General features: G+C 38.2%; 1 protein-coding gene across 1 annotated transcript in view; it reads right to left on the bottom strand.

Moving 5' to 3' along the window:
* The window catches only part of SYNE1 (spectrin repeat containing, nuclear envelope 1), a 250,787-nt gene that overhangs the window by 101,882 nt on the left and 121,480 nt on the right, over positions 1-27,425 (bottom strand). The window contains exons 73-88 of the mRNA XM_010581892.1: positions 26,826-27,091; positions 23,891-26,051; positions 23,162-23,499; positions 22,352-22,496; positions 21,136-21,354; positions 19,977-20,239; positions 18,198-18,363; positions 17,429-17,584; positions 17,063-17,215; positions 14,670-14,852; positions 13,020-13,157; positions 11,499-11,684; positions 8,310-8,432; positions 6,021-6,203; positions 4,589-4,732; positions 986-1,180 (exon numbers count right to left, since the gene is read on the bottom strand). Coding sequence (XP_010580194.1) covers positions 986-1,180; positions 4,589-4,732; positions 6,021-6,203; positions 8,310-8,432; positions 11,499-11,684; positions 13,020-13,157; positions 14,670-14,852; positions 17,063-17,215; positions 17,429-17,584; positions 18,198-18,363; positions 19,977-20,239; positions 21,136-21,354; positions 22,352-22,496; positions 23,162-23,499; positions 23,891-26,051; positions 26,826-27,091 — 5,019 coding nt within the window. The remainder of the gene's footprint in view (positions 1-985; positions 1,181-4,588; positions 4,733-6,020; positions 6,204-8,309; positions 8,433-11,498; positions 11,685-13,019; positions 13,158-14,669; positions 14,853-17,062; positions 17,216-17,428; positions 17,585-18,197; positions 18,364-19,976; positions 20,240-21,135; positions 21,355-22,351; positions 22,497-23,161; positions 23,500-23,890; positions 26,052-26,825; positions 27,092-27,425) is intronic.

Below are 27,425 nucleotides of genomic sequence, written 5' to 3'. Positions count from 1 at the left end.
AACACATGGCCAGAATCACCATGACATTATTTAGTCATACTTTATGCTCTTACATTTACCAATCTAAAAATCTGGCTGAATTAATAGTCTCATTCACTTGTCATACTTCAGTATGAACATGCTTTCCTGTACCCTAATGAATTTAAAAGAAAATGTATAGTGAGCAACTCAATCGTAACAAATTAGGGTTTGCCTAAGTGTCTTCTAATACAATCACTGCCACAGATGGGAATACTATGGAGAGCTACAGAATAATGCAGTATTGGCCTCAGTATCCAGGCCTGGTTAGAACAAGGAACAGACTTGAAATATAAAATACACACAATCCAGTAGCAACATATTCTTCCTGCTTCCCCAATGCTGTTACACAGTGATAAATCCGGAAATCCGCACTCTGTTTTCACTCAGACAAAAATCTCCATAGCATCAGCAGTTATGTTTGTAATGAGACCCAATTAGAAACAAACAAAAGCAGAGTAATTCAAAGATGAGGCTTATGGCAGTATTTAGCCAGCTTTCATTTCCAACACACTCATCTGAGAATATAGCAGCATATTGTCAATTATCACATCAACATTTTAAGACAAGAGCTTTAAAAATATGGTGCGTAAAACCTATACACTGCAACATGTTATGAAATAATATTTATTCTGTTTTTATCTTATTCCTGCAATTCAGTAGTTTCTTAGCATTTGCTCTTGCACGCTGACAGCTACGAAAAAGCGCTATATTTGCATCTTATTACAGACAACTTCTGCCGGTATCTGTCTGTTAAATAACTGCATCCTTTATGAACAAGTCTTGAAAACCCATATAAAGCAAAACAGAGTAAGGGGAATCTGCAACTTGTTTGGTTTGCCACACTCCAGCCATTTCAAAAGCAAAACGTAGATGTGAGCTGCGGCAATCTGCTACACGGTAGTGTTGCAATGATGCGAAAGCAAGCAGCTCAGATAAACGGCACTGAGACCAATGCATTCCTTACCATAACCACCGAGGGATGAGTGGGGTGTGCTGGGAGCAGGTCTGAATCCAGCTCCTCCATTCCGTCTGAAAGCCCCTCCACTTCTGTCACTGTCAGCAGCATGGTGGCATGTTTTGCTTTCATTGTCAGCATCTTGCACTTCGAATTCAAAGCAGCAATTTGCTCCTGGTATCCTTTGATCTTCTGAGCCAGCTCCTGAGGAAACATTTTTTTTCCCTAATGCAGAGGCAGCCAATGACGGCCACAGGGCCAGCAGCATTTCGGCTTCCGTGGTGAAGGCAAGCTCTCTCCTCTAAGCCCAGCCAATAACATCCTAGCGCTGCCTCAGAAACCCCGCATAAGCCTCTGCACTAGCTGACGAGCAGGATGTTGATAGCGGAGGGAACAAGTCAGGCTGCGTCTGGCTGCACAGCTAAACCACAGAGCCGAGAGCTCTGAAGCGAAGCTGCAAAAGTGCTGCGAAAGGCACTGTGTGCATGATAGTCGCAGAGGGGAGGGAAAGAGGGAGGGAGACCTCACGCTTGCATCCAGCCTGACACGGCGTCTATAAGTGTCCAACTGCAGTAAAGGGGAACACCTCTCCCTCTTCCTGTCCTATTTTTTCCCCATTCTATTTCCATTTGTCTGAGGAAGATGAAGCTTCTCCACACAGTGCATGCCATGGAAATGAGGTCATGTGGTAACCGCAACTGTACAGAATGCCCCATTCAGAGCTCGCCAGAAAGAAAGAATTGTTCCAACAATAACTCACAGGGTCTAACAAGATCAAATGTGATAGGAACAATCAGTCACATAATAAGATTAAATGCAGACTGGATCGCTTTTTCCCAGTGTTTGGATAAGCTATACTTTAATCTTCTTTTGGTTTTGTGTAAGTCTTCAGAGTTAAAAGCTGAGCTGCGCAGAGCACTAACTTTTCCTTAAAAAGAGCTGGGGAATCTGGCTTAAAGCAGAGTGTATTTTAAAATACTGGTTTTTATGGCTATGAAATGGTCTATCTGCATGGCCAAACACCATCGTAAGTTTAAGTTTAGTCAGAGAAGAAAGACGAACATGAATAGCCTTCGAAACTGACTTGTCTTCTCTCCTACCCTGTACTGCTGCCCAGTTCAGTGTCCAGTCTTAACGCTTTCAATTAATACACTTAAAATAAAAAATGGTGGAAGATTCACATTTCTGCCAAAGCTATTGTTCCTGTCTCCCTAGAGACTCAGTAACGTGATAGAATTTTGATCTATAAAGTGAAAACATTTCACAAGCTTGCCTGCTAAATTGGTGATTATTCATTTTAATACATATTTCTGCTTTATTTTTATAACTGCTTTTCTTTCTTCAACAAACACAAGTTTTCAAGAAAAATAGCAACAGAAATTGCAAGATCTAGCAGGTATAATCATAAGTAATTACAATATCTTTTGAAAAGTAAATAAGATTACTGCTTCAGGCTGGTAAAATTAAAAGATTTTTTTGGTTGTATAACATTTTCAGGAAACCATTTCCTCAAAATCACAGTGCAGAACAGTCACAGCAAGAAATACAGAGTTAGAAATGGAAGCAGCACAAAGACTGAGGATGACACTTTACTGCCTGGGTTTCAGTGGTACCTGGTCACTGTCTGTCACTTTAGCAACAAAAGGAGCTCTCTTGGAGCTCCAAGGCTTACCTTGGAGACTAAGCAAAGTCTTGAGTGTAAAACATCAACTAGATCAATCAAAAACCAAACTGCAATCAAATCAAGCCATAACTTTAATGTCTAGCAGGTGGAATAGTTACCTGCTCTGTTTGACAAGTACCAGTCATTCACTAATGCTCAATGAATGACATCTCTGGGGCTCAGTAGGAAATTATTGTCATTCAATATACTTTCTTAACTCCATCTATATTACTGAAATGCAATAACGTTTGTGGCATTAATGTCCAATGCACTGAGTATCTAACATACCTCTCTCAACTGGAAACAAAGAAAAGGAAAAGGAGGCAAAAATGTAATTGTGAAAAAAATAAAGCCACTTATAAAAGCAATGTCTTATGAGGTACTGTATTGTCCATTAAAATAATTCACAAGTATGGAGATACTCTCCCACATTTTTATCGGAAAGAAACACAGTTCAGTAAACATAGGTCTAGAATGTAACTAGTTACGTACATGCATAGTAATACAAGCTTCCTACAAATCAGGGTGTACTTTCCTGCTGCTTTCTTCCTCTTATTTTAATTCTAAATATAGCAATACAAATGTCCCTTTAAGTTCTTGTTCCTGCAGGCTTCAACAAGGAATCTGGTAACTGATGTCTTCTTAAATTAATAACACAACTAACAAGCATCTTGACAGACTTGCTTTTTGAAGTAGTGTAATAATATAGGGTTTGGTATATCTCCTTTACGCTATGCTTTTCCACAGGTATTTAGCAGACAAAATACGAGCCAAAAATATGCATATCTCAGTCTTTCGAAACTCCTTACCCGTAAATGTGGAAAGCTTGCAAGTATGAAACCTGTCCACTCTGGTTGATCTCAACATGTGCAATAGAGTAAAGCTGCTGTCTTCCTGCAGATGTTTAGAAGGACTCCTAGCTACTGAGCTTGTTCAAATGTAGATGAAACTTAAGCTGCCCCATTTTTAATTCCTCGCCCTGCAGCATCATTCCTTCCTCCAGCAATATTACCCTGTATTGCTGAAGCCACTCTCCTGCATTTGCTGTTCCAGAACATTTGAACAGAGAATAGTAGCATTATTAATTCAGTACTAAAAAAACAGTAGTGTTTCTTTAGGCAACTTGCTCTGTGTTCATACTGACTTTTGTAACAATTGGATAGAAAATGAGCAACACATATAACATTAGGTTATATTACATAATAGCACAGATAGCTTTAATTCAAAGGTAAAGAAATGGTGCCATCTGGTGCCAAAAGTGACACACAGAGATCAGTGGTGCATTGTCTATCCCAAGAAATACACAAGAGACAGGCGAAGGGGAAAGGGGCTCAAGAGCTCCCATGCCAGCACAGCGAGAGGGCTGCACAGGGACTGTCCCAACTCATTCGAGTGCTGACGATCAATGAGTTTGAAGGCAGGACCTGTAACTCCACAGGACAAAACTCTTCCCAACAATGACTTTAAAAGAAGCCTTTGGAGTACATGTTGCAGAGTTTTGCTCCAAATCTACTGTGGTTTTCCTGTGATTCAAGTCTCTTGGTGTTCTTTTACATAACAGTACTAGGATGGAAATGAGTAAGTACTTCAGGATATATATCTATAAAAAATGATCACTGAACTAGCAGTGTTCACCTGACTATCTGCTCCATTGACTTCCAGGACACTCCTCAGTCGAGTACCTACATTAACTGTCCCTTAATTATGCAATGCTTTTGTTTGTCGTAATGTTGCCTCGAGATTAGCACACATTGAACTGAATAAACAAATGAAAACTCCATACTGTACCAATAGCATGAGTTTTGTATCTGGTATTAAGTCTATCTGTTCAACTAGCCTGGAGCAAGTCTGAGAAGCTACTCAGCTAATCTATGACGATTGCTTATGAAAAGTTTTTTGGGTGGACGAACTGCCATTGAGCCCATGTGTTTGCATTTTGGCTCTCCTACCTCATGGCGTGAAATCTGGACCTGGAGTTCCTGAATGTTGCTGGTTGCTATTGGCTTGTCTTGGATCTCATGATGGGCACTCTCTATCATTTGCTGCAAATGTTTCATTTCTTGCTCGTATTGCTCATACTGAACCACTGCTTCCTAGAGAGGAAAAAAACATCTTGAGTGGCTGCATGAAAATAAATATTTACTTAGTCCAAGCATGACTGATCTCCTTTCTGAAGTGGAGAAAACTTACATCTATCTGGCACTCACATCTGGATAAGCAAAGCAGGAATATAGTCAAGAAAAAGTTCCTTCAGAAATATTGTGAACTGCAATGAATTCAATGGTTTCATTTATTTAACTATTTCCAAAAAACAGTTCACATAACATGATGTTTTAGGTATCCAATATAAGGAACTAGAACTTCTGCTTCCAGCAAGTACCTGCACCAAACATACCCACCAAAAGATAGTATTGCCTAGTCTCATGGTTTTACTATAAAGCATTTTCATCTGCTTTTTCACTTCAAGCCTCCATTTATGAAGTGGAAAGACTATATGAAAAAGTTTGATTTTACAGAAAATACAACTGGGAGAGAATTATGAAGATTGATGCAGACCATTATCCTACCAGCCTAGTATCAATTCTTTCTATCATAGATTCACCAGCAGTTTGTCTAACCTGTTTTTAAAACTTTTGAGTTTGACATTGTATCCTTCCTTGTACTTACGTATCATTAAGTATCCTTAATGATCTAAAGTCTCTTCTGTTACCTAACTTGAAGATCTGTAGTTGTATAGCTCACTAAGTATTTTTCTATCACTAAATAGCAAGAAAGTAAAAGGCTATTCTCTTAATCTTTGGAAATACATTTTACATGTTCAGTTATGAATTCAAACAATCAAATGAGTCCTAGTTTTCTTATATTTAGCAAAACTTGAAAATGCAAATTTAATAGATGCTGAATGACTCCAAAATCAGAAAGAACATATATATAAATTTTAAATAAAGAGAAAATAAAATAATTGTTTTTATCCTAGAAAACTATTTAATTAACCCAATAGTTTTTATGCAATCACTCTAAGCAGTTGATGTTATAATGATATATTAGTTTCATTAACTGATTACATATATTATAGAATTAGACTGCATACAATTGTATATTAGCTACTTGCCTAGTCAATCCTAACAGCATTACAAAAAACGTAGCAAGATCGAGGAGAGAACTGAGATGAGAGTCTGATTAAATCAACAGTTAACATGATCATGAATGTTAAAACCCCCAGAAACATGGAGTCAGAAAGGACTGCAACTTAGTGGGGATCTTCCTAGTGGTACTACATGGAAAAGAGGAATGCAGAGAGATAGGAAATTCTCTGTTTTCCTCACAATTTGTATGGCACTGCTCGAGTCTGAGTAATTTACGGGACGGGGTTGCACTCGCCTGCATGATGTTGCACTGCTGAATGGCAGTGTGCTGCAGGCGGCTGGCCTCCTCCTGGAGCCGCAGAGCACTGTGGCACATTGGCAGGCCGGTGACCACCTCTTCGGGAATCCTCAGGGCACTCTGGCAGACTTGGACGGCGTGAACTTTTGGCTTCAGCGACTCCATTTCAGACAACAGATGCTAGGAACAAAGTCAGTGCCACAGTAAGCCAGTTTTGCAGAACTCCCAGAGCGTTTCACGCAGCACAAGAAAAATACTGACGAGCTCAGGCACTAAACCAAACAAATTTGATTATCTATTTTCTAAATTGAATATAATCAGGACACACTTTGTCTGGAGTTGCTCATCCTGAAGTGAGCATTCTTTTAAATATCAAAAAGCCCATATAATAGGAATAAAAATAATTCATTAAAAAGCCTAGTAGTACCTATTTCTAAGTGTCTAAGTACAAAAATATTCCTGTTAACATATTTGAAAAAAATATCTTTACAAAATCCACAAATCAAAGCAGCATAGGAGTCATTTATGTATACACATATTTTAATGTTAAAATCTGAGTGAACTCCCTGCTGGGACACAGAAGCACATTTTCAAACCAGCAAATAAATCCCATTGTGTTCACAGCGTTCCTTTGAAAATACAAACCACAGCTGAAAATGTTGCTTAAAATTTAAAAGGCAATCAAACAGAAAGAAACACAGCTACACAGAAATCCTTTCGTTTGAATAATCATGTGCTGTGTGCCTTTGTTAATAGTCTCTGTTCCGTTCACAATGTCCATTCAAGCTGTCTGTTCATATGTATGAGAAGGGTCTAAGTGCAATGACTGGAGAATAGATTTGATCAGCATTCTTTTTATCTTAATTGGGTAGTTTAATGTATTCACAGATAGAAAAACAATTTAAAAAAAAAAAAAGAAAAAGGCAAAGTTGATGAAAAGGGCCTTAGCACATTAGAATAATATTTTAAGTTCAATAGGTATAAATCAGCTAGACAATGTGTATGGCAAACAGGGATAAAGAGACTGGTTGTCTCCTTCCCCTATACCATGTGCAGAAAGATAGCTAAATGGGTCTGACGTGCATACTGACGTGAATATTGTGGTTTGCTCTTTATTTCTGTGCCTTCCTGACATATGGTGGATAAACTAACCAGAGATTTGGTATAACGACCTATTCCTCAGACATCACCAGTGTGGCCTTTCCTCTGGTAGGCCCCATACTGCTGGCAAAGGGTGCCTTTATTGGGCAATCGGCACCCAGAGGTACCCTGGGGGCTGCATGCCAGCCAAGAACTCTCCAAGACCCCCTCTCTGGTCTGGTGAAACAGGTGGGCAGGGGCTACAGCCCCTTTCTGTACAAAAGAAAGTCATACTGTGAGACCTGCTAGAGCCAGGATGAAGAATACACATCAACAGCAATGTAAAATCTGTACTCCTTTAGTCTTATGGCGGGTGATGAGTTTCACTTACACTCTTCAATGCCATATTCCGAAATTTGGCTGCAAGTGCCTAGAATAAAGACTGCATATTTTAATCAAAAGGGAAAGCTCTGCAAATTTACCTTTCATCCATATGTTTTTCTGCAGATTTTAATCCTGAAGTGGACCTGTTGACATTTAGTTTTCACTCGCAGACTAAGACAGTTAGTTCTGCATATTAGCTTACAGCAAGAAACATTTAAGCAACTCAGAAAGCTATAACTTGGGTTATTTTTCTTGTCATGAGACTGAGACCAAAAATAACAAATTGACAAATCTCTATAGTAGGCCAAGTGCAATACAGAAAGTAGCAATATCTTACAGAGGTAATTCAACTAAACATACAAAAATGTAACTAGGCTTAGGGAAAATTGAATTTTCTCTTAGCTTTCCAGTTGACTATTGGGGGAGCTAGCAACACACTATCTCACTGCATGTCTATCTGTATAATGGTGATAACAATCTAGACTTCCTTTTGAAGTACTTTAAGAACCTGTTGATGAAAAGCACTGGATAAGAACTGAGCTTTATTATTATTATTAATATGGATTAAACTTGGATTGGATGCATATTTCTCAGAATTGCATCAACCTAAGAACAGACTCATAAAGGATTATATTTCAACCATTCCCTTTGAGGGAATGATTTTTCCCATTCTGTCTCTTATTCCCTTGGCAGTAATTTGGGGCTAGACTCTGAAAAAATGACCCACCTAAGAAACACCACAATCGTTGTCAACAAACATTCATTATTCTTTGTGTAAGCTGACACTACTCAAGTGCTTATTTTGAGGTCCTGGCCTTTTACCTGTCTGTGAGAAAGTTGCTCTTTCAAGCTCAAATGCCCAAGCTCTGGAGAGGTCAGTGTGGCTTGGGCTTGCTCCAGAGCAGCCTGCAGGGCTCTCAGCTCAACTTCAAATTTCTTCATGTCCTATAATAAAACACATTTGATTCAGGGTTAAATAAGAAAAAAATAAAAAAAACCCCACTATAAATATATCTGTCTGGATTTTGTAGCTACATCCCTTATATACAGTGCTAAAACTAATTCACAGTTTTAACAATGAATTTTAAATCTTTAAAATATTGGATAAAAATACAAGTCATATGACAGTCTAGAAAAAGAGGTCTCAAAGTGTGCTGGTTTTGACTGGGATAGAGTTAATTTTCTTCATAGTAGCTGGTGTGGGGCTATGATTTGGATTTGTGCTGAAAACAGTATTGATAACTCAGGGATGTTTTTGTTACTGCTGAGCGGTGCTTACACAGAGCCAAGGGCTTTTCTGCTCCTCACCCCACCCCACCAGCGAGCAGGCTGGGGGGGCACAAGGAGTTGGGAGGGGACACAGCTGGGACAGCTGACCCCAACTGACCCAAGGGATATTCCATACTGTATGACGCCATGCTCAGTATATAAAGCTGGGGGAAGAAGAAGGAAGGGAGGGATGTTTGGAGTTACGGTGTCTGTCTTCCCAAGTAACTGTTACACATGATGAAGCCCTGCTGTCCTGGAGATGGCTGAACACCTGCCTGCCCGTGGGAAGGGGGGAATGAATTCCTTGGTTTGCTTTGCTTGCATGCGTGGCTTTTGCTTTACCTATGAAACTGTCTTTATCTCAATCCGTGAGTTTTTTCACTTTTACCCTTCTGATTCTCTCCCCCATCCCACTGTGAGGGAGAGGAGTGAGTGGCTCTGTGGGGCTGAGTTGCTGGCTGGGGTTAGACCACGACACAAGCCAGAGTTATTATTTTAAGTAATTCCTCAATCTCAAATACAGCATGTACTTTATAAAGCTAATTTCATAAAGTTTGAGGCCTAGATGTCCTCTAGTCATCTTCCTGTAATAAGACAGGACATAACTGTCTTATCTTTACAGGCCATTCTTAAAGGCCACTAGCAGTGGAGTCCCACTTACCTCTGCAGACAACATATTCCACTATTTCAGTACTTTTTTTCTGTAGAAAGTTTTTTCTGATGGTCTGACATAAAGTTATCTTTTGGTGTAATTTCAATCCTCTACTTACTATCCCATTAACAACAGACATGAAGAACAAATTATTTTTATTCTCTCTGAATACATCATATGTTAGGATAATCTTTTTTCATGCATCTTGTCTACAAATTTACACACATATCACAATCATCACTATCCTCTGTTCCTCCTCCAGTCGGTCCACATCTTTTTTTCAAGTGCAAAACTGGTCACAGCTGAAACCTCACTAGTGACCAACAGGTAGAACAAAAGGACTTACTTCACATACCTTACAATTATATACTTTATTTTCTGCATGGCATTTGGAATTTTAAAACAATGTGGCACTGTTCACTCATTTTTCCATGATCCACATTATTAAACTTAAGACCTTTAAACTGGGTGTGTGAAGCCAGTAGTTCCTCATTCAGAGGAGCACATGCCTGTTTCTTCCTGTCTAAAAGTAACAATTTGCCCCGTCTCTGTTGACTAGCAGCCTAATTTTTTTCAGGTAGTCCCTGTATATTTGGTGTTGTCTAAGCATCCCGAAAGCCATGATCTCTAAACCATCATCCAACACATTAATGAAAATTTTGAATAGTACCAGATCCAAGGGAGAAGCCTGCAAAACCCTACTTGATGTAGCCCTCCTTTTGGGCTGTGAACCATCGACAACTACACACCAGGTAAGTTTTCTAGCCAGCTTTACACATACCTATTGTATTTTCAACCAGATAAGCTTATTAACTGTGTTGATAACAATATCATGTGAAATATTATTAAAGTCAAGATATATCACATATTGTACATTTATATAAAACTCTATTACTTTCACATTAAATTGGTCACTTTTGATATGATTTTTTTCCTTTGTAAATTTTTGTTGGCTTCTATTCATCTCCATGTTTTCTTATAACAATTTACAAATAGTTTATTCAACTGTTCCAATATTTCTCTGAGAACTGAAGCTAGTAAGTTTCACTTCTACTATGCTTACTTGTACGTAAATCTCTGGTTTGTTCTATGAAAAATAAATTAAAAAATAAGAAAAGCCTTCAGCTTATAAACTGCGGTTTACTGATTTGTGCTTTTGTAATGGAAAGAAGTCTTTTTCAAAACCTCTCTGTTACACTGTTATGGCTGCTGCAGCTGCAGCATTTCTCCTATATTCTATAAATGTTGTAAAGTAAGAGTCAAATGTGGAGAAGGACCACTTTATCCTTAGCTGCGATTGTCCTAACAATTAGTGATAGCCTATTCTCTTAGTTGTCTTTAAGTATTTTCCTATATAGTAGTGTGTAATTGTAGGAGGTGACAGCAGAAGAACCCCTATAAATATACTAATTATAAAATTCCAATATTAATTTTTTTCCTGAATTATTGTATTAATTAAAAAAAAAAAAAGGTAAAATTTCTTGCCCTGAAGGTAAGCACAGGTAGAAAAGACTTCTATGCTTTTCCCTGTGTCTTGCACTAGTTTACCATGCCCTCAGGCACTGCATAGGCAAAACACACATTTACATGAACACTAAACCCATGTGGAAGAGCTGCACTGAAATGTCAGGGACATGAAAAAGCATGTTCATTCTTTTCATGGCACTCCCTTGTAGAGGTAGGTCTTACATTATGGAATTCTGATCTGGTCCAGTACTGATCTGAATTAATAGATAGCAGGCTTTAGATATCTTTTAAGAGAAAAATAAAGGAAATGGCACTGTATAAGCACCAACACAGACACTTTTCAAGTATCTAAACACAGGTGCTTAGTGCCAACTGAGACACACCATTATCCCCAATACATCCATCCAGAATGGGCAGATATGACAGGACCTGCAGGAATCTTGTCCCCATCTGGTATAGCACCTGAAGGCAGTATCTTAAACGGCGCAAGATATCTAACTTTAGACAACACAATCATACCTGTTATAGACCACAGGTAATCTGCACCGCAACATGTCTCAGAAACATGATGCACACATGACTCTAAGCTGTCAGCTAGCATTAGAAAAACTGCTTTCATATACCTTGGCAGCATCTTGGAGATTTGGTAGCCGCACTTTGATAACTTGCTGTAATTCCTCTGTCCGCCGCCCCAGTTCCAGCACTTGCTGTGACATTCCTTCAGTACAGTATACACTTGCCAGATACTCAATCCTCTCACTCATGGCCTCAAGATCACCATGAATCTCTCCGGACTCATCAAGCATAGTCTAGATGGAGATATGAACAAACTGAATGCCAGAGTTGATTTTCAGATTAAACATATCTTTAAGTATATTCCTGTTCTGCAAACTCCTCAATTAGTACACATCTGTAAGCATATGATTAAGTTCTACTGATTTCCTGTAAGGCTTCGGCAATATGCTTAATTCTCAGTGTATGCTGAAGTGCTTCAGTGTATGGAGACTGGGAAATGGAAGAGTAAGTCATGAAGCTTCAGCAGCTGTATTTACCAATACATTCATTTTAGTGTTTTGCTATACACGCTTGCCTGTAAAAATATAACATAGACAATCTATGGATAGGATTTGTCCTGGAAGCTTGATGTACCTAATAGGAAGCAGCAGAAAGCACTTGGGTGCCTTAGTCCCATTAATGCTGCCTAAAAAATGGCTACCAAAGTGTTCTGTGGGATGGCATTAGTTAAGCCCGTATCCTCATTGATTTTTGAACCAGGGAAAAAGCCATAGCAAAAACAAACCAGAAATGCTATCTCCCAGCTATCCTCAAGATAAATTGCCTGGAGGTTCCTTCCTATTCAGAATAAGAAAGCGTGACATACTGCGTTGTCCCAATGTAAGTGAATGCAGCTGACAATTAACTGATGTATATATAAAAAACATAACTAATCCAGTCTTATTTTGGCATTAGTGAGACATAGTCATTTTATGATGCTTTGATTTGTTTCATGTGGTCATGTAACACTGGGCAAGCTTCAACGTTATCAAACTGCTCCACTGATACCACACTTGCACATTGCACACACAGAAAAAATTGCACTGTCACAGGGACAGCAGATCACTCTAATGTGAGATGTTCAGGAAGAAACTGGAAGAAACTCATCCATTGAGTATCAGTCTGAGAACATTTGGCGTTAAACTCATCAGATGAGGACAAAGGCTATTCCAATTTAGTGTAAAGGAGAAATAAAAAAAAAAGAAACTGAAAATAATGTTTGGTTAACTAAAATTCTAGAGGAATATTAGCTGCAATGAGGTACTCTGTGTGATAGAATCACAGTGTATAGACACAGTACTCAGTCATAAGCTACTATGAAGCCAATGTACTTGAGTAAACTTAGAGATCAACTTTGAATCATGTACCTTTATTCAGCAATATATCTTAATTTCAGTCTTCAAAACATTTGTCCAAAACTAATTAATCATTTTTTAAGACTTGGGGGAACAGTAAAAGAAACCTAGCATTTTAAGACTTTTTTTCCTCAAGGAAAGGAGGCAAAAAAGGTATAGGAAATAAAACTTCACTGCTTAGAAAATAACTTCTTTTATACACTGCCCTTTAATTTTCATAGCTCATATAATCACCTGGTAGGCTTTAAACTGATCACGAAGCTGAGAGGAAGAATTCCATGTTATACTACCGTGTACTAGGATATTTGCTTTCTCGATCCATTTCAATATGAACTCGAGCATTTCATTGTATTCTTCCAAGTGTGAAGCAGCCTGGATATAAAAGAAAAATCAACTTAAGCCTAAAATGTAATTCTGTACAGTTCTTAGAGAATGATAAAATTCATTTTATTTCATTTACTGTTTTTAACTTGGGGAAAAGTTTTAACAACTTTTCCTTACTGTTGAATGTAATTTAATTACTTCTGAATTTATGGAGTTAAAATAGGTCTTCGAGTAACAAGTATATCTATTTCAGGGAAAAAAAAGCACTACAGGAATGTAGGTTACACAGGGAGAGTGCGTTGATGCTCAAATATATCCCTACAGGGTACACTTCCTGAACATTTCAGCCTCACACATAAGTTCCAAAATACCTTCTTGCTCGGTTTGTGGCTCACTGCAAGCCTCCTTTACATCATTCCTTATTTTTCTTTGGGGATGACATGAAAAGGGACAAAATGACCTTTTTTTAAAACCTGCTTTGTCCACTCACTCTGCCATATTTGCAAAAAGAGAAATATTGCACTTATTTCAAAATACAGGACAAAATCTCCACTTTCTGATTCATCCAATTTCTATTTAGCAAAGTACTCTTTAGTTCAAATTTTCTTCTCACTTAGCAGGAATAATTTCACTGATTTTCATGCATTTGTCCTGTATGAAGGATGGATCAAATCCTAGGTGACTGAACTGTATTTGCATGCAGTTTGCCTTACCTATCATTTTTTATGATAGGAAGTGGATTTCTTGGTGCTGAACAAAAATATCCTAATGGTTAAATCCCTTCTCCAAGTACCTTTGACTGAACTCTTACTTTGATAGTAATTTTCTGCCTCTTTTTGAAAACAATTTTTCAGAGGAAACTGAAGAGTACCATGAAATAGTTATCTTTTTCAAGCCTTACAGAAGCTTCTTTATGCATGCAGAAAAGAGAACTCGTAATTTATCAGGGTATTGATGGCAGAACCACAGAAAATCCATTTCTTTGCTTTTGGCTAGACTTTTTTGGGATAACGATTAGCAAAAAAAAATACATAAGAGTTTCAGAGACCTTGAACTGCAGGGTAAGCATCTTTATGAATGCTGAAACATTGCATAAACATTATGCATTATCAGGGCCAGTGTATCTAGGCTTTTCTATTGAATCTACAAATTATATTGACCATCTATAGATTGTGACTAGAGCAAAATAATTTTATTTTTTTTTTAATGCTGCAAATATAGGTAACAGTGATAAGAGAGAGGCCCTGAAAAGTACAATGAAATACTATTTCCTGGCATGCTACTGTTTGTGAGAAGGTCTCTAATCCTTTCAGGGCACCAGAGGAACGAACCAGCACATGATTCATGAAAGTGGATGTTAAAGCAGCATCACAGAATTATTCCACGCTCCTGATCTGACCCGTCTGTGCCTCTTTTTGAGGTGTGATACAAGCCCTGACTAATAATAGCCAGATGTGCCAAGGAATGCTCCTTCTTGCATAACTACAGGAAAATAAATGGGAAGTTTGCATGCTCCTTCTGCTTCTGAAAGGAAACAGCAGAAAAGATTTGAGATCATACCTGACTGAGCTTCGCTGCTCTGTACTCAGCCTGCCGTATGGTCTGTTGGTGCAATGCAGTGAGTTTCCCTATCCTGTTAGCCAGCTGCTTCGCCAGCAGTGCATTCTGCTCTGCAAAGTCCTGGACTGATGCATCTAATTCCAACAGCTTTATACTGCAGCTGTCCAACTCTTCACCGAGGATCTAGACAGAAAAGGAAGAAAATCAGTGATCCAGGAAATGTTAGCTTTCTAGTTGATTATTTCTAGTCCAACTTGCGACTTTATACACTGTCCAAAGTCTCTATAGTTTGTTCCACTTTTATTCTGGCTGGAGACCAACAATACTTCTCTAAGCAGGAAAGCAGAACAGCAGGATGTTTGGTCATCTCTTAAATGTGTGCCACTATTCTTTCTTCTCTGACTTCCTGGCTGAAACAGATAACTGTTCTCCCTACCATAGCAAAAGACTGAGTCACTTCAGAGTGACATTAACTGTTCATGGCCATCTTTCTGTTTGTTTTTGAAATGAATACTCAGCACACATTGCCATGACAAGGATTTTTATTTATTGGAAAGGGGTTTTGTTTTGTTGCTGTCTTAAAACATACCTTTACAAACCCAGAAATATGTAATTACTCATTAATACATTATGAAAACTTTTATTTTCATTTGAAACTTGCATTTTCATAGCTTGATCTTGACACAGGAGCAGTCTGGATCATGCTAGACTGTTTCAACAGAAATAGATTTTAAAATCAGATTTTCTTACCATAGTTACAAAGTTTCTGAAAATTTTAAAAAGGAAACCTAAAAGGTTTTCCATGTTTCTTATAGACTGATAACACACTTATGTGCTACAGTTTCTTGGGGAGGGGGCATTGGTTTTTTTCTGTATTTGTTTTTTATACCTAAGCTGTTAACAATTCCTTGGTTTTGTAATATAAATAAAATAAGTCTCATCAAACACTCTAGCCCCTTTCCAATTATTTTTAGAAATTTAAATTGCAATCATCAAACAAAAATTGATTCAGAACACTGCTGTAGCTACAGGTGTTTCAAGAAATTACTTCAAGCTCTTCAGGTTAGGGCTGTCCTGGCAGACACACCATAGAGTGTAAGTTATGATCAATTGTTATGAAAAAAAATATTATTCCATGAACTTAGTGACATAACTGTCTACATGTAGACATAAAGACAGATGTTGAACTACTCATCAAGACAAAGACACACATATTTCAGGCAGGCATAAATAAATGTCTCCACTATAGAAATGATGCAGAATTTATATGCCGTTTAAAAGTGAGGGAAGGATCCATTTGACTTGGGTCACATGGATTTAAAATAGATTTTTATTTTATTTTTCACAATCAGTTTCAATGTTAATATAAAAATATTTACTGCTGTAATCAAAGCCAAGCCAATCTCAGGAGTATCAGCTGAGCACTGACATAAATGCAGTTGAGGGAACATTACTAAATCTCCAGTGACAGAGAGTTTTTTTCTATGCAACATGGGAAAGCACATTTCACTGGCATTCTGCTTAATTACTGGAATCAAGGAGATACATCAAATTTAATGGGATATATTTCAGTGACACCTGCTGCAAAGCAAATGCTATTTTGAAGCATACTGAGAGCAACTCATGAAAATAAACAGGTAATTTTTTACATACCAGACATGCCAAATCTTCTCCTATGCTTTGCTTACTTTCAGACAGTAACTTGGTCAAGTTTATCTTTGACTAGTTAAAAAACTAAACCAAAGCCCCCAAATTTCCACCTTCAACTAACCCCTCCCCCATCTTTCCACCCCGTAAAAGCCTCTACTCCCATCTGATGATCTTAACTTAGCGACATTACACTCAGTACAGATGAGCTTTTCTGAGTGTGCAACATAACTAAGGTTAAGAAAACCCATAAAAAAACCCCAAGAGTCCTCTGCATTACCCTTAACCGCATCAGTAGCACTTTACCTCATTATTGCACCAAATGATACGAGATGGACTATTGGCTAAGTAAATTCTATTTATCGCAAGTAAAGGTGTACTGTAAAGAATGGTCTTTTCAATACAGACTGGGTCAAGGAGCAGTTTGGGAGCCTCTTAGGCTTTCCTAAATTGCAGTCATACTCATTATTTAGAAGGAATAGCCTAACTTTGTCCATCTGACTTGCTTTTACTCTCAGCTACTTCCTCCAAGTCCTGTTACTCACTCAAGTCCCTGTATGGGCTAGTTTGCAAAGAATATAATTAAAAAATCTCATCAGTCAACCCTTATTTCTGTCCATTCTTCTGTTATACTACATTAAAAAAATGTGTCATGCAAGTCTTCACAAATACAACTTTGGTATGAAGTGAGCATCCCAATTCAGTAGAATTTATGGCATAATCAAATCAGGGAAGCCTTGTCTTACCTTCTGTTCAAGTTTAGCTTGTGCTATATCATTTGTTTTCTTTTTAAGTTTGGAAAGAATGGCATTTAGTTCATTTGCTATCCCCTGGATTTTCTGACCAAACTCTTGATTCAATGTTTTGATCTGCTGAGTTTCTCTTTCTTTGGTTTGAATCTGTCAACAATAAGAATAAAATTCAGTAACCAGAAATCTCTCCTTCTGAAAGGAAATTAACTTTCATTTAACTTACTTTGATTTAAATGAAGAAGGTAATAAAACTACTTTATGTTGTCATAGTTTGACCACACTTGGATACTGTATTTCACTAAGTTATAAAGTCTAAAGAAGGGCTATAGATCTGTAATGCATTTATCTGCTATGCTTTACCTGATCCTGTACAGTTACAAGGGCCAGCCCAACTTCTGCTAGGTGAAGAGAGAGTTCAGAAGGCAAAATGGTATAAAGCCCCAAGTACTTATTCTGTTGCTGTTCAGCCATTTTTTCAACAGCCTGGCGATGAGTAGTTACGTCACCAAGGAGAGACTAATGACAGAGAAAGAGTATTGTTAAGAACAATGGGAAAAAACATGCCTCTATAAACTTAGCAAATGCAGATGTTACATGCAGCTTACAACAAAGCTAATTGCTTTCAAATTTTTAAATAGTTCATTAAAAAGAATTTTATCTTCAGATTCCCTGGACTCTCATTTATGACTGTCTGTCCAGTTCTCTGTTCCTGTGTGACCACATGTATATAGAATATGTCAAGTTTTCAACACCTCCAGTGAAATGAGATGGTTTTATTTTGTTGCTTCCCTCCCCGCCCCAAACTGCCAAGATCGAAATGTCACATTCTGTCCATTCGCATTCTACAGTTCCCCTATATTTTAGACGAGAGGAGAAAAACTACTAAACAATATGCTAGCATGTAAAATTGCATAAACACAAATATGTGAATATATCTTAAATATCTTTAAATTTAGGTATGACAGCCCATCAGCTACTTCATGCTTTATGAATTTGTCTAGCGGCTTACTCAAAAACTAATTAGTATTGTCTAATCTGAATACGTGGTGGTTTTGAGCTGATTAACACTCACCAGCAGATTACAATGAAGATAAATGTTGTAATTTTGAAATTGACAGATTTGATATACCTGCAACTCCTGAAGTTGAGTATCCACTTCTGTATCAGGGCTTAATAAATATTCTTTTGTTTCCTGGATCCAGGACTTCACAATGTTAATCTCTGCTTCAACCTCCTCACGCTCCTTCAGCTCCTGTTTCACCATCTTCACACCTTTTTTCACTTTCTGTTGCATACTTTAGAAACAAAGAAACAATAACTATTTGTGAAGAATTAAGCAAAGTCTAAAAGCATTGCTTGTCAAAAAATGAATAATAAAGATAGCAATTGATAGCCCCACATCCAGAGTAATAAAAAGTGGGGCAATGTTGCAACAGACTACTAAAGCAGCACACTTAAATTTCTCATGTTCATTCTTCAGTTCATTCCTTCTCATTAGCAGTTTTACGTATTTTGACATCAAGCACATAATTCTTTTGAAGAAATGCAAATGTTTACGATACAGACACCTACATCTTAGCTCATCACCACAGACTGCCCTTATTGTCAGTGGAGGAAGCAGGTAATTCTAGGGCATGATTTAGGATGATTCATCATTCTAAAAGAAACTTCTAAAATAGGTCAGAAAAACTGCATCTTAGACCTGCCTATTTGTCTCCACTAATTAGAGATCAAGAATTAACCATTTCAGATGAGGATATCTATAGTCTAAAATAACGTGAGACAAATTCTACCCCTAGTGATATGATTTGCATTGGCAGAATACCTAGGATGAAGCATGGATCAAACACCTGAACACCATTTTTGATCCAGGGACCTATTTCCACACTTTCACTAAGACAGAATTTCCACACCTTCCTTAAGAACTTGGATCTCCTGTAAAAAATAGAATCTTTTTCAGACGACAGCTCTGTGAAAGATCTACAAGACTTCTTGTAGCTCTTACGTATGTGACATGGATAGTACTTTGATATTCCCATATTTGATTTATGTTTGTATAACCTTTCATAGCTGAATCATGCCTTATTTACATGAGCGGGTGATCATCACAGACTTCTTAGAAGCCAATTCTAAGTGAAGAATGGAATTGCAGAAGTGCTAATGTCTACACGTTTTCTACAGGGTTGCTATTCTACTGGAATCAGTTACACATGCACCCAATGAAGTTTGCACAGGCTAGGTGCAGGGTTTATAGATTATTAATTCTCTCTCTCTCTCCCTCTTCTCACTGTGGAGATCCAGTTAATGGCATCTTAGTGCAGTTATGAGGTGGATATGAGTCCTGAAACTTAGCCACAAAACTTCCTGGTTTACACATGACAGGGAAACATTTTAGATTTAGATAAACATTCATATAACCACAGATTGAAATGTTAAGATATGTTTCAGTTGCATATGCACTAAATTCCCCTGTAAATTTCATAGGATACCTACTTTTGGTACCTAAGTGCTTCCAACACAGGAAACAAAGTGATAAACTAATCCAAACTTAGGATACAAAAAGATAAAATGTCACACTTAATGGCAAGATGCAATGGAAGTGTTTAAAGTCAGTTATAACTTCAATGTAGTTTATAGAACTCTTACGTAACTTATTATTATTATGCAAGGCAAGAAGTACGTATTCTAAAATGCATACTCCTGCTGATGGGAATAAAAAATGGTAAAAATGTATTTCAAAATTAATTAAAGATAATTTAAAATTAAAGTGACACTTACTTTAAATATAACAACTAATATTTATTTTAAGCATGGTAATTGTTAATGATTACAAAAATGATACGTGCACTCTTATTAATGAATTATAAGGTACCATTTTTCTAGTGAATCTTTTAAAATATTGCCTTACTTGTGGCATCGATCTTGCATTGCTTTGATTTCTTGCATGACTGGTAGTTCCTCCTGAGATGGAGGTTTTACTTCCACATCCTGAAGCATGCTGACAGTGTGTTGTTTGAGCAGGCCCAATGATGACAGCTGGTGCTCCACCTCCAGGAGGAAACTGCTGTGGTAATCCAGGAGTTCCAGGAGCTCTGTCTTGGATGCCTTTTCCACTGAACTTTCTGGTAAGCGACCTTGTAGCTGATCTATTGCTATGGTGGCTTTCTGAATCTATGGAAAGAGATGCAGTCTTGGCAATAATGAAATTAAACAGAAGCTATTACAACTGATACCAAAAGGTGCTAAACCCAGTGCTGTACTTTCAGATGCTGTAAAACAGTTGTGGCACAGGGCTTGTGCAGCAGTCTCTATAGCAGATATAAATCTATGCTCCAATGTGCTAGATCTAGCTAGCTAGCACTAGCTCTTCACAGTGGACTAGGACTTGCTAAGGGATTTTTTTGTCAAGTGATAACTGGCTCCTCATGTTTTTTAACATTTATTATTTTTATTGCCGTAAGACCTAGAGCTCTATACCAAGGCAGACCTTTATTTGACACAAGTCATACATTTAACAAAAAGATTATCCCCATTCCCAGAGAACCTGCAATCTGAGCATAAAATAATGGACAACAACAGAAAAAAAGAGTCAGGTAGGATATAAGGGAAAAAAGAGACACATGATTGGTGAGCATTGACAGGCAATAATATCACTGTATAAACTTAGAAATAGCAACTTCATACTTCTCAGGGGAAAAAAAGGGGGGGGGAAGAAAAAAGGAAAAAAAAGGAGAAAAAAAAGAAAAAAAAGGGAAAAAAAAAAAAAGAGGTTGACAATCTAGAATAGACCATCTGGGGAAGTGAAACATAGAGGAGAAGATTCTGAAGAAACACCAGAAACCAAAATAACTCTGTATTTACTATACTTGTATGCATATAGAAGAACAGTGCAAACCTTGGAGGCAGTGTTTCTAAACCTACATTTTCCATAGCTGTTTTTTAATATAACCTGAGAAAAATCACTGTTATTCCTGCTTTCTCTACCATAAGATGATTAATAAGGCAGTATAATGAGTGAAAACCTATGCACAGTTAACAAAGGAGGATTTACCAAGACCAGAAGTTACCTTATCATTAAAGCCCTTCCATTCTTGCACTGCCTCTTCCAAAATTTTCTCTTGTTCTTGGGCTACATTCCGGAGCCGTGTCCAGCGCTGCCAAACTGTTGTCATGGATCTACTTATAGTTGCCTTACTGGCATCATTGCTAACTTTTTCCAGCTGTGAAGCCTTTTCTTCTAGGGCTGTGATCTTCTCATGGAAAGAATTCACTACAGACACAAGAGTCTGAAAAAGCAAAAATAAGCACTGTTTTCCTCTTTTACAACGCAACTCATAACTATTCAACACACTTGCAGGCAGATGAGCCACCTTCAACCACTGCAAGCAAAGAGCAGGTTGCTGAGTGAGGTTGTTAGGTCTCACTTTATTTTTCATATGCAATGTATTAGCTAAAGCTACTTGAAGGACATGGTCCAAAATGCAACTCTATGGAGGCAGCAGAAATCTGGTGTAATCAGTTTTTCTTTCCCCTGCTAGCCCCTCAAAATGGATGGAAATGAGTATTCAGGACCCTTCTCATAGCAAAGACTGACTTCTATTAGAGTCTTAAAATGAAAAAAGCAATTCAGGTGTTTAAGCATACATTTATGTCATGTTTATCTTTACTGCCATTTTAGATGTCCAAGCATATTAGGATGTTCTCATGAAGCTGGCAGACATGACATTACTCTTAGGGGAGATTCTTGCCTCCACAGAGACACAGCTGGAGACCAGGCAGGATGTCTGAACTGCTTATATTAAGGCAACTGATTAGCACCCTAAATACTAGAGGAGAAAGTAATTCTTTTAAGTTACATTTCTTTCTTTTAGATTAAACAAGAGTTAATATTAAATTCCAACCCTTCCTGTCCTAGCAGAACTATTCCATGTGATCTGAAGTAGATGGATGTTTCTATTCATCTGAATTTCTTGTAGGGTACGCAGTTTGGGGGCTTATGCACCCAAGGCTTTTAGGAACCTCCTGGTTCCTTCCAGTTCTCTACAGTCATAGGCACATAGACAGACATTAAGCTGAAAAGTGATTAAAAACATCTCAGTCACCCCACAAATAAAATGCGTGTTCTGCACAACACAAAATACCTCTTGGTGTCCTATGACACAGTTAAGTGCTACAGGAAAAGATCTAAAAACTGAAATTCAGGTTGCCACAGGTGGGGACCTACATAACATACATTTATTTTCACTAAAGGTAAAGGATTACATATAATTTTCAGTACCTTACCTTATGTGTTAGCAATTTCTCTTCTGCTTCATGAGAAGAAGCAGCTTTAGCTACTGAGAATTCAGATAATTTCTTCTCAGCCTCATTCATCACTTCAATAACCTTCTGTCTTGCTGTCTGGTACTCCTGCCACTCAGAAGCACACCTTAAACAAACACAGTTCCAGAAAGAACAATTTAATGCAATACAAAACCATTTGAAAACCAGGAATATTGTTGCACCTGGTTTTCAATGTAACTGCTTATTTTTCTGTTACACAGTATTTTCCAAGAAAAAGAAAAATTATTGGGAAAGAGCATACACAGAAGCATATACTCCTGATTTTGAGCTGTGCCTTAAAGACACAGCTAGGCTTTTAATATCCTTTGTTTGACTTTTCCTCAATGACTTTGCCTAGGTTGTGTTTTAAGACCAATCAAACTTTTGGAAACCAGAAAATTCGGGAATAATAAGTAACATAGTTATGCTAGTTAAAAAGGTATTTCCTTTTAGTTCAAAATGTCTGCTTCAATTTAATTTGTTTCTGCATAAGTCTTATGTCAGGTGAAATAAGGGACAATCGTTCCCTACTCTTCTTCTCGGTGCTGTTCCAAGCTTTATATAATTTTATCATAGCTTCCTCAGGATCACACATCTAGTCAGTCAGTGGCAGAGGAGAAAATAGAATCCAAGAGCTCTGAATCCCAATATTCACTTCTCTCATCAGTAGCACAAACATTTTACAAAACTCTGATTAATGCTGTGATCTCTTTCTTTCATCACCAACAAGGTGATCTTAAAATGAAAGGAAAAAAAAAAAGATTAATATACCTTTGCAACTGCTCTTGCTGGGTTTTGGCTTCTTGCTTTGTCCCTTTGGCCTTTTCCTCCAATGTAGCTACATTCTGCATCAGCTTCTCTCTTGCTGTGGCTTGGATAAAGGGCTCTATCTCAGACACAAGGCCCTGTAACTCCTTCATATGATTAGTGCACTGACTTTCTGTGCTGAAAAATTCAGTGTGGTTCCTTAGGTTCTCCTCAGAGTTCTCAACATCAAGACCATTTCTTGCTAAAAGGAGAAATTCCTGAGCATCTTCAAGCCAGTCATTTGCTATCTGCACCACTTGGTAGTATCTTTGGCAGAGACTATATAATTTATTCAAGGTAGCCTGAAATAAAAGGGAAAATTATACAGAGGGTCACAGACATAAAAGTCACAGCAGCAACAAAAATATCCTCTGCTGAGAATGTGGATTTTGCCCATGCTTACTTTCTTTTCCCTTTATTATATCTAAAATACAGGTCCGAAGGGACTACATGGAAGTAGGTTTTGAGTAGGTTTGCACTTCTACATGCAGGTGTAAATGCATATTAAGGAAGACTTTTCCCCCTTCCCCCCCAGTCATCCATGACAACAGGCCACAACCTATGTCATTAAAAAAACCCAAACAACAGGATTATTAAAATCAATCTTTTCATGATGATTACAAACATCAGGCCACAGAGAGATCTTTCCCAGCTTCATGAGAAAGAAACTAATGACACTTCGGGTGCACTAACCTGTCTCACGTGTATAGCTTCTTGAACTTCACCATCTAATTCTGTCAGCTCAGCAAGAGTGTTTTCCAGGTCAGCAGGTATCAACTCCTTTGCTTTCATATATCTCTCTTTCTCTTTATTGCTCAGTGCATTCATTATTCTCAGGCTTGACTGCACTTCTTCCTGATGTATCTGAACCTTTCGGATTTCTTCTTGGATGCTTTGCAGTTTGAGGTCCAAACTTAATGTTCCATTAAGTTCTGTTTTCACCCATCTCAACCAGTCCAGTGAGCGGCAGATTTCTGTCTGGAAGTCTATGCTTTGCACAAGTCTGTTCTCGCACTCCATCACGGTGTCACCAATGGCAGCATGCAAAGACTTTAGTTTCTCTTGCCAAGACTGAACTTGGTGATTTGTTGTCTCACGTGCAGATGAGTCAAGCTGAGGAGAAAGGGCTTCTAGATGTTCAGTTATTCGCTTCAGAAGACTCCCTGAGTCTTGTAAGCTGCCCACCAGAGAATGGTATATTTTCAACTTTTCTTCTATTGGGAGTGTTTCTTCATTTACCTTAATCTGCTCCTTCTTCACTGCCTCTAGTTGTGCCTCAAACTGCATACACATTTTCTCGTGCTCCTGGCATGCTTCTATTGTGTCTTCCAACAGGCTGATTTTCTGTTCTATTTGCCTTTTCAACTTGTGATACAGCGTGACAAGTTTTAACATCTCATCTGGTTGCCATGGCTGGCCAGTGCTTCGAAAGGCCTCCTTCTTCTGGTTTAGTTCATCCACTGCTGCACCAAGGCTCACCACTTCACCTGAGAGATCTCTGTAGGCCTGCTGGAGTGACACAGCTTCTTTGGCTAAAACAGCACCTGGAGCTTTGGCCATGCTAATAAACTGATCTTCTAGCTCAGTCAGAGCTTTACTTGTCAACTCAATCAAAGAAGCATACTCTTTTCTGGCATAAATTGCTTCCTGAACCTTATATAATTTTTCTTTTGCCAGAGCAGTGACAATATTGAATTGCTGAGGGAGAATGTTAAGTTTTTCATCCAGATAAGAATGATCCACTTCATTAAGTGATGGTAGGATTTCTTGGCCATCTCTTTGCAGTGCAAGTAACAGATTTTCATATTCTGGAGATTGCTCAAGAATCTGTTGATATTTTGCCAGTTGGCTGTAGAGTTCAGAGTTAGAATTCATTACATTGACTTCTGGGAATGTGACAATATCAGCTTGTTTTAGCCAATGGCAAACTTTATCCAAGTCTTCTTTGAAATATTTCCTGGAAACTATATTTTTCTCCAGTTCTAACAATCTCTGGTTACACTTTTGTAAAACAGTGTCATACACATTCTGTAGTTCTTGCAGTTTACCTAACACTTCGCTCTTTTCTTGTTCTGTTGCTTCCTTCATTAAATCCCTTCCTTGAGCCCACAACCCTGTGACTTCATTTTGATAGGCCTTCAGGCTAGCCTGGGCATTCTTACAAGTCCTGATCTGTTTGCTCACATCTTCTGGCAACAGACAAATGTGTTCCGGAAACGTTACCTTCTTCTCATGCTGGTGAATTTGGTTTGTAGCCTGAAAGACTGCCATGAGAAACTGGGTCTTTTCAGACAGGGCTTTGTTCAGGTGCTTTCTCCTCTGGCCGACCAGATCGCTGAGACAATCTACATGGTGCTGTGCATCAGAAAGTGCTTTCTGCAGCTCCTGCCTTTCATTGAGCCCTAGGTTGGCCATCACCCTGTCAGCATCCTTCAAAAGTGTCTTCAGAACAAGCTGTTTGGCTTCAAGCTCACTGCAAATGGTAAGATGATCCATGAGAAGACTCTGAGCCAAATCTGGAGGAGGACTTTGTTTAAGAGCCTCTGAGATACTGGGTTGCTGCTCCTCTGCCCATTCCATTAGTTCCTGAAATTTGGAATGCACCAAACTGAGTTCTTCTAAGGTTGAAACAGACACTTGAATTTTCCTTTTGACAAGGTCCTCCAGCTGAGTCCAGCGTTGCTCGAAATGACCCAGTTGCTCCTTTACTAATTCTTTGTCATCAAGATTCAGATGTTCCATCATCTTCTGTTTCTGATCTTTCAAATCTTCCAGAGCAAATCTCCTTTCCTGTAGTGCCAGTGCCAATTTTTGCAAAGCTTCAAGGTGCACATTTGTACTTTCAGCATCAGATCTGTTATCAAAATGGACAGGGCAGAAATGGATTATTAGATACTCTCTCAGGACAGACTTTTAAAAGAGGTCAGGATGAATTATAAGCCCACTATATACTGAAATCAACATGATACCAATACCTACTGTTTTCAGATTCTTTTGAGAGTACCAGTCTTGAATGTTAATATAAAAGTTTAACATTTTTATTCCTCTCCCTTTCATCTGCAGTATGGTCATCAGGCTGACCATACAAATTAATATGAATACTAGAGCATACTGGTTATATTACACGTATGAACAACAACGTGTACTGAGGTTGAAGTGAATCTTGTTCCATGACAGTGATAGCAGCAGTAATAGACTCTTACAATTTTACACACAGCTGGTGTATTTATGCTATACAAAGCAGCTGCAATCATTTAGCGGCAGCAACTAATCTTTAATGTAATAGTCTAATAAATACAATATCACAATGAAAAACACACATGAAACACAGTAAACACAAATGAAAGAGTTCAAACAAAATAGGCAAAATTCTTGAAATATCAGAAAATGCTATAACCTGAGATGGGATGAATCAGTACTTGCCTTAAAGACAAACACTGAAGATCTGGCTTCTCATACTCTCTTTATTTCAATACAAGTAATTGACCTATAATTAATAAGGCAGGCTTGCTTTAATTAAGCATGGAAAAAGGGATTTTTTCATGGATCCAACTTAGGGACACTCTGTAAATAGCTCTTTCAGGGTATATGCACTAAGTCAGCTTTGCACATGCTACTCCTTTTTTACCTAGCCAGGTTGTCCCACTCCTTTGTGAGCTTTTCCAAGAAAACTTCAACTACATTCATGCGATCATGGTAATCCCCTGTCCTCTGCAGATCCTCCTCCCTCTGTATGAGCAAACTGTGTGCCTGAAGGCAGAGGTCCAGCCACTGGTTGCTCAGTTCTCCTATTTCCTTGTGTTCAGGTGATTCCTGTCCTTGGGTTAGTTTGTTCATCTTCTCAGTCACAGAGGTAAGAGCTGACTGTTTAGACTGCAACTTCTGACTGAATTCCTGAAAAAGATACAAGTCAAAACCAATATGGTGACACCTACTCAAAATTATAAGATGGAATTTAGATAAAACCTCTGAAATAAATAAATTGTGTAAGGACTCATTATCTGCCGAGGCAAATGCTGTGCAGATTTAAATAGGAAGAAGTGCCTTCTCCCCTCCCCTAACCTCCCTTCTCATCTTCTCAGGTGAGGACAGGTTGGTTATAGATGTGAAAGCAAACCAGAGCAGCTTCCAAGTGCCAGTGAGAAACAGAAATCACGATCAAGTCACACCTTGCTGTCCAGGCTTCTGGACTAGCACAGCTCCTACCATGCACTAAAACACACAAGAT

This window comes from Haliaeetus leucocephalus, unplaced genomic scaffold (genome assembly GCF_000737465.1).
Source record: "Haliaeetus leucocephalus isolate CR32 unplaced genomic scaffold, Haliaeetus_leucocephalus-4.0 Scaffold819, whole genome shotgun sequence".
Lineage (NCBI taxonomy): Eukaryota > Metazoa > Chordata > Aves > Accipitriformes > Accipitridae > Haliaeetus > Haliaeetus leucocephalus.
This window is presented reverse-complemented; position numbering and strand designations above follow the sequence as displayed.